General features: G+C 44.7%; 1 gene segment (V, D, J or C); it reads left to right on the top strand.

Annotated features, from left to right (window-relative positions):
- The first annotated feature begins 6110 nt into the window (after positions 1-6110).
- Positions 6111-6805, top strand: LOC117878379. The segment is given in 2 exon segments: positions 6111-6183; positions 6417-6805. Coding segments are annotated over 2 exon segments (438 nt in total).
- The last annotated feature ends 1694 nt before the right edge of the window (positions 6806-8499 follow it).

Here is an 8499-nt window from a genome sequence, read left to right as displayed (position 1 = left end):
TACTATCAGAAGACAGGATACTGGGCTAAATGGACCATTGGTCTGACCCAGTATGGCTGTTCTTATTTCTTATGATGTACAAACACACTGGGAGGCAGCAGAGTGCCATGTGGTTCAGCTGAGGCAATTGGGTAATGAGATCCTCGGTGTTAGAGTGGGGCAGTGCTAGAGCTGCAGGAAAATCTGGGACTGGACAAACAGGAGGAGGGACACACTGATAGGAAGCCAAGGACAGGAAGACATTTTAGGAGATGTGGGATACATGGTAGCACCTACCCCTGGTTACCAACAGCCTCTATGCTTAGGTCTTGCCATGCTCCTTCACTCCCCAATTCGCCTCCTGTGGAGACACCGTACAGCCAGGAACACCAGCTCTGTCCCATGGAAAGGAGGCTTCTATGCCAGGAATATCCCCCCAGGGGCCTTGCAACTGCATTGCTGCCACTTTGCACAAAGTGCCCACAGCACAGTCAGACCCCACCCCGTCTTCAGACAAGGCCCAATCGTTCAAATATTTACACACGGGTAACTTCACTCGCATGAGGAGCACACACACATATGCAAGGGGTAGAACAGATGACATCATGAAATGCAGCACAAAGGAAAATGCATGAGAAAACTGAGAAGTAAAACAAAGACGACTTTCCACCAACAAAAGCCTTGGTCAGGAATGTTGGAGTAGACTGAGGGCTCACTGCCTGTAAAGGTGGAGGGATGGAAAGGAGTTTCTGTAGGTGTTTGGCTGGCTGAGTGCCTCTTGGCAATGGTTATTTTAACGCTTCTGGGATCTCATTGTATTGTATAATTAATGAAGGCATTAAGGTGCCTAGAGCTTTGGATAGGTGTCTATCATTTTAAATCTAAATATATAAAAATGAAAATAATAGAAGAATGAACAAAATCATAGTGCAAAGGGTGTAACAGTTTGTGTTACTAACAGTGGCCTCTGTCTAACCGGTGCCTTTTGTAAAACTGGTGTGTGTGTAAAGCATTTCACCTGTGTATCTTACTCTCCATATTGTGTGAATAATACGGCAAACCACAGTGACATTTGCCCCTGTGTGAGGGCCGGCATGAGGCCTATGGATTACTGAAATGAAAGTCCCACTTAAGCCCAGAGAACGATATTTTAGCTGCAGGGGGTACATTTCACCTCATATTAACAATGATGTTGATTCTCCTTGTCTTGCCGCCAGATGGCAGCACATGAGCACAAAACTCATAAGAACATACATAAGAACATAAGAATGGCCATACTGGGTCAGACCAAAGGTCCATCTAGCCCAGTATCCTGTCTTCTGAAAATGGCCAATGACAGATGCTTTAGAGGAATGAACAGAACAGGTAATCATCAAGTGATCCATCCACTGTCGCCCATTCCCGGCTTCTGGAAAACAGAGGCTAGGGACACCATTCCTGCTCATCCTAGTTAATAGCCATTCATGGACCTGTAGTCCATGCATTTACTTAGTTTTTTGAACCCAGTTATAGTCTTGGCCTTCACAACATCCTCTGGCAAAGAGTTCCACAAGCGGACTGTGCATTGTTTGAAGAAATACTTCCTTTTGTTTGTTTTAAACCTGTTGTCTATTAATTTCATTTGGTGACCCCTAGTTCTTGTGTTAAGAGAAGCAGTAAATAACATTTCCTTATTCATTTTCTCCACACCAGACATGATTTTATAGACCTCTATCATATCCCCCCTTAGTCGTCTCTTTTCCAAGCTGAAAAGTCCCAGTCTTATTAATCTCTCCTCATATAGAAGCTGTTCCATGCCCCAATCATTTTTGTTGCCCTTTTCTGAATCTTTTCCAACTCTACTATCCCTTTTGAGATAGTGTACACTCCTACTCCCAGGGAGCAGAACGATCCCCAGGGCCTAAAAGGGAGACCAGAGCTCCTAGATCCTTTTCTGAGATGGGGCGACCACATCTACATGCAGCATTCCAGATATGGGCATAACTTAATAGAGGCAATATGATACTCAACCAAACTGCTGTAATATTTGAAATTTTGTGTTTAATCTTAAATGGCTTTTACAACCCTAATGTAACAACCACTGACATTCTAACAAATTGTACACAAATCGGTTCCCCAAGTCGAAACTCTGATCCTCTGACAAACCCAGTTCTCTTTCTGTTCAACTTCCCAGCAACGTCAGTTCCAGATATCCCAAAGGGGAATGTGCTCAAGACTTCCACAAACAGGAGCAAAAGCCAAAGTGACTCCAGTGCAATACATATATGATGGATGATGTTGTTAATGCCAGTATATACAGATATATAACAAAGGGTTTTCCAGCCCATGCATATAAAAGCAATAAATCAGATGGGAGATGACTCCTCCATTGATTCATAGGGGAGAACAACATAAGGAAAATCTCTCTTCTAACACACCCATTGCTGTTCAACACCTGAGACCAACCCTTCCCAACCTGGGTGCCTGAAGTTAGGCTACTAAATCTGATTCCCACAACTGCTGAGCACCTACTAACTGCAGTGAAGTCCATGGGAGCTGAAGATGCTCAGTCCCTCTGAAAAAAAATCAGACCATTTTTACTTCGGTGCCAAATATGGATTTAGGGGCCTAACTTTAGGCACCCACTTGGGTATGATCATTTTGGCCCAAAAGAATATATGTTAAAATAATAGCTCCCAAATAGAGAACATGCTCAGTAAACTAACCACAGCTCGATGTGGTTTTACCTATTCAAGCCTTTGTTGATGTTGACTAAGAGATCTCGTTGGCCCATTGGTAGCCCCTGACACAGACTGACAGAGATGTTCTTGAGCAGCTGTTTTTTCTGTTCTGCATCTATCCTTTACTTTTGTTTTATTTTCCACTCCACATTATAGGTCTAATGAGTGCAAAGCCTATTGAACCTCAGGTCATAGTGTTTTTTCGGTTTAACAACGTACCTCAGATGATCTTGGATTTCTTTTTGCCTGTTCCTCTGATGCTGTCTCCTCTCCACTTTGGGAGAGAGACGGAAATTTTATCCATCATCTCAACCACTCCTCCAGTCCAGTTTTCTCGCCTGACCGCAGATGGACCAGGGATTCTGCCCGCCTGAGTAAAGAACTACAATTTAGCCCTAAAGCTGACAACAATAATGGCTCACCTACCACCTAACAAAGGAACATCTCATTCTTTGTTTCCTTTAACCTTCTCCTCTCTTTTCTGTTATCCACGTCTCTTTCTATTTGGTTGAGGAAACTGTCGTGTCAAAACTAATTACTGTATATACTTGTTCATAAGCCAAATTTTTTTGGTAAAGAAGTGAAGCATCAAAGAGTGGGGGTTGGCTTATCAATGGGTCTACACCAAAATTTGCTGATTTTAAGCTCTATGGAATTATTGAATTGAATATCTAATACACTGTCATTTTGTTTACCTGGAGCATTTGCAGGCACGGAGCCCCTCAGCTCCATGCCATGGATTGCTACTGCCAGCCAATGGGAGCTGCAGGAAGAGGTGGCCAGCCCATGCTGCTTCCTGCAGCTCCCATTGGCTGGGAACGGCAAACCGCGGCCACTGGGAGCTGAGGGGCTCCGTGCCTGTGAAAGCTCCAGGTAAATAAAATGTCCAGGCCCACTAGCAGCTTACCCTTACAGGCTGGGAGCCAAAGTTTGCCAACCCCTGAAACATAGGGTTGGCTTATGAAAGGGTCATACCATTTTTGCTATTTTTACCTATTCATCTTGGGGGATCGACTTACAAACGAACGGGCTAATGAACGAGTATATACGATACTTTGTTACTAAACTCAGAATACTCTGGTCGCAACATATTGTAATTAATATTTTCATAGGAAAAATATAAGTTTTACAATCTATAATACTGTCTGTGGCTCCTTTCTTATCATTCTGACATGACTCAGTACTGGGCAGTTGTTCATCTTGCCTGGTGGGCTCTCTTACGCAAGGTCTCACAGGGTTCAAATATGGTATGTCTTGTGGTCCATTAATCTACTATGGGAGGTAAAAAGGCAGTGAGAGCTGAGGTGCCTTCTGTGTATATGTGACACACACTTTAATATTATAATTTAGCATTTAGTGTACAACATATCCCAAGCATCAGAGTAGGACACTACAGATGGTAGCCTGGGGGTTCCAATGACAGAGTGGGAGAGGGAAGGACGATGACTGACCAAACTAGACATTACAAGAACAAGAAGCGAGGTAGGAGGAGAACCAGGACAAGGCGACATCATGAAAACCAAGAGAGGACAAGATTTCTACTAAAGTGTGTCAGATCAACAGGGTTAAGAGCAGCCAAGAAATCAAGGAGCATGGGCATGGAGATTGGTCCAGAAAAAGGTTGAGAGCAGTTTCAGTGCAGCAGAAAGGGAAGAAACCAGATCAGGTGGGAGCTGGAGAAGAGGAATTGGAGGCAACAGCTGTAGATGGGCATTCAATGAGCTTAGGGAGGAAGGGGATGGGCGGCATTGCAGGGAACTTGGGCGTACATTAAATGGATTAAAAACTGGCTAACTGATAGGTCTCAAGATGTAACTGTAAATTGCGGAATCATCACAGAGTGGGCGTTTTACCAGTGGGGTCCCACCAGGTTTGGTTCTTGGTCCTTTGCTATTTTTTTTATCAATGACCCGGAAGAAAACAAAATCATCACTGATAAAGCTTAGATGACACAAAAACTGGGGGAGTATAAATAATGTAGAGGACAGGCAACTGACAGAGTGATTTGGATTGTTAAGTAAACTGGGCGCAAGCAAACAATTCACATTTTAATATGGCTAAATGTAAATATATACATCTGGGAACAAACCATATAGGCCATACTTCAGAATGGGGGACTCGATCCTGGGCAGAAGTAACTCGGAAAAAGATTTGGGGGTCATGGTGGATAATCAGCTGACCATGTGCTCCCAATGTGATGCTGGAGCCAAAATGTTCAAGTAATTCTGGGACATATAAACAGGGGAATCTGAAGTAGGAGTAGGGAGGTTGTTTTAACTCCATATTTGGCCCTGGAGTGACCACTGCTGGATTAGTCTCCAGTTCTAGTAGCCACACTTCAAGAAGGATGTTAATTGGAGATAGTTCAGAGAAGAGCCACAAGAATGATTTAAGAATTAGAAAATCTGCCTGATAATGACAGATTCAACGAGCTCCATCTATTTAGATTTACAAAGAAAAGGTTAAGAGGTGCATCCGACGAAGTGGGCATTCACCCACGAAAGCTTATGCTCCAATACATTTGTTAATCTTAAAGGTGCCACAGGACTCTCTGTTACTCTATAATAATTGACTGCAATCTAGCCCAGAAAGGTATAACATGATCCAATAGCAGGAATTTGAAGCTAGACAAATGCAGACTGGAAATAAGATGTAAATTTTTAATGGTGAGAGTGCTTAACCATTGGAACAATTTTCCAAGGGTCATGGTGGATTCTCCATCACTGACCATTTTTAAATCACACTTGGATGTTTTGTCTAGAAGCTCTGCTCTAGGAATTATTTTGCGGAAGTTCTATGACCTGCATTATGCAGGAGGTCAGACTAGGTGACCAAAATGGTCCCTTCTGGCCTTGGAATCTATGAATTTTTTACCTCCCTGTCTGTATTCAGTGACAGACATTACAAGGGAATCTGTCAATTATAATAATATTTAGCCCTTAAACAGACCTGCAGTTTTTCAAAGTACGGTGTAAGGATGAACTAATTAATGAACTAATTAACTAGCATCCTAATAACCCATTCAGGAAACTGTTCTCTGAGCAACACTGGGATCTAAGCACTAAATAATCCATGAGAGTTGGACATTACCAGTGACAGATACCAGATGCCTCTCAGTTTATGAACAAACTGAGCCCAGTGCTGGATTCCTTGATCAGGAAAAGATCCTGGACACTCTGGGCCCACTGATTATAAAGACCAGCCCCTGCCTGACCCATCTGGGCATCCCTCACTGCCAGGAATGGGAGCTACGTTACCAGACTGAGGGGTGTACATGGACCTGGGTCTGCAAAAGGAATGGACATTTACTCAGAGACGTTGCTTTGCATATTTCCAGCCGAGTGACAGTTCCTGGCTGTTCTGAGCAGATATAAATATGTCACCTTTATACTTTGTGCTTCTGAACTTGGTATCTGTCACTCTACACATATCAAGATGATCTCCCAGACTCAATTTCTCTGGCTTCTTGTGTTCTGGATTCAGGGTAAGATCAACAACATGGGAGGATTTGTTTAAAAGGAAAGTTATAATATTTTATGAGGATTTAAATGCTAAAGTATTTCGCTTTCAAGCAATAATTCCTAGTAGCATTTACACTGTTAGCAGAATGAGAGCTCCAGGCTAGACACCAAAAGATGCAAGTTAGTAGCTTATTAATTATTCTGATGTTGAAGGATTTTACATTTCTTTTTATCCTAAATCTATTCTCCAATCCAGACTCCAGCGGGCAGACTGTGCTGACTCAGACTCCAGAATTCCTGGCAGTGTCCCCGGGAGACAGAGTCACCATCAACTGCAAAGCCAGTTCCAGTGCTTCTACAGGCATGGCCTGGTACCAACAGAAATCAGGACAAGCTCCTAAACTCCTTATCCACAACGCTTCCACCCGTCCCTCTGGGGTCCCAGATCGGTTCAGCGGCAGTGGGTCTGGCACTGACTACACATTCACCATCAGCAGAGTGGAAGCAGACGATGCTGGCGATTATTATTGTCAGCAGTATTACAACTGGCCTCCCACAGCGATACAGACCAGCACAAAAACCTCTGTGCTGTTTAGATTCAGACACTCACTCAGTATTTCAGCTGCTTCCTGTGCAGCTTCCTGACATTGTTGCCTCAGCTGCCCTGCAATGAGATGGCTGAATGTGTCAGACTTCGGTCCCCACCCTCCACACTCAAGAACTTCTGGTCCCTTCAGGAGCTCACACCAGGGGTTCAGCACTCTTTACTCAGCAATTGCTCCCTGGCCACTAACATGGATTTGCTCTTACGGGCAGCATCCAACTTCCTACAGACAACAGGTTACAATCCAAGCACCTTTCTACTGAGCTGACGAAATGGAGGGAAAACTACACCTTGGCTTTCTAAAGCAGCCACACTGGAAAACTGTAATAGTTTAATCTAAACAAATTACGGTCAGAGTAAAAGTCACTTATCTGATACAGTCTCTTCTGTTCAGTTAGTTTTGCTCATTAGAACATCTGCTTCATGTATAGCACCATCTAAACATCTGCTACTCCTGCTTCAGCATCAGGGCTGGCCTTACCATGAGGCGAACTGAGGCGGCCACTTCAGGTGCCAGGACTGTGGGGGGGTGGGTGCCACGAGGACCCAGAGTCTAGAAAATTGTGTCTGCTGCTGATGCATATGTACTCTCTCTGCTCTAGATGCACAGAGATGGTGGAGTGCTGCGCTGGAGGAAGCAGGGCACAAGAGACATAACAGGCAGGCTGGAGAAAAGGTGAGAGGGAATAACAGAAAGCAGCAGGAGCTGCAGGGAGAGAGAGGAGGAGGAGCCTCTTATGAACCTCTCTAGCACCCCCAGGAGCCTGGACTGATTAACACCAACTTCTCAGGGAGCTTCCTGTTTCCTGCTGCTTCCCTGAACCCACTTGAGGAGAACAGGCAGTCAGCTGAAGTAGTAAGAGCCAGTTAGGCCCATAAGACGCTGATATCTCCCTCACTCAGGCCCTGCTACCGGCCTGTTTATTTGTCCCCTTCAAATGAGTGTTGAGAGCCACTACAGCTGGCACAGAACAGCAGTCATGAGTGTAAGAAGAAAACACCCCTCTGGGGCAGCATTCAGAAAAAGCAAGCAAGCAAAGGAAGCTTTTCTATCTAAGCAGGAAGAAGCTCTCCTGAGATACATAGACACAAATGTTCACGGTGAGCCTTCCGGCCCCAGTGAGGATGTGAGTGGTGAGGAGGTGCCTGATCTTCCAGTTAGTCAGAGTGCAGGTGACCTGGCAGCTACTGCAGCATCCATATCTCCATCTCAAATGGATGTAACCATGCACATGCCCGAAGAAAAGTGTAGATCAGAGAAGTGTGTGGAGGAGGCGCAAGAAACAGCTGCTGTTGAGTTTAGTTCCTTTAGTCTAGGGCTACGTCTACACTACGGGGGGGGGATCAATTTCAGATACACAAATTCAGCTACGGGAATAGCGTACCTGAATTCGACGTATGTGATCCGACTTACCCCGCTGTGAGGACGGTGGCAAATAGACCGCTGTGGCTCCCCCTTCGATGGCACTTACTCCTACCTGGGCTAGTGGAGTACGCGCGTTAATTCAGGGATCAATTGTCGCGTCCCAACGAGACACAATAAATTGATCCCCGAGAGATCGATTTCTACCCGCCGATCCCCCCCCATAGTGTAGACATAGCCTAGATAATCCAGGACTGTGGACCTACTTAAGCAGTAGCCCGAGGGACTTCCTTGTACTGCGTGGGCCACAGCAAGTGAAAAACTTCATGTTCCCCAAAGACAATGAAAATAGAAGTTTCCATCCAACACATA

The sequence above is a fragment of the Trachemys scripta genome, chromosome 5 (genome assembly GCF_013100865.1).
Source record: "Trachemys scripta elegans isolate TJP31775 chromosome 5, CAS_Tse_1.0, whole genome shotgun sequence".
In the NCBI taxonomy this organism is placed as follows: domain Eukaryota; kingdom Metazoa; phylum Chordata; order Testudines; family Emydidae; genus Trachemys; species Trachemys scripta.
Note: the sequence above shows the minus strand (reverse complement) of the source record. Positions and strands in the feature narration are given on the sequence as shown.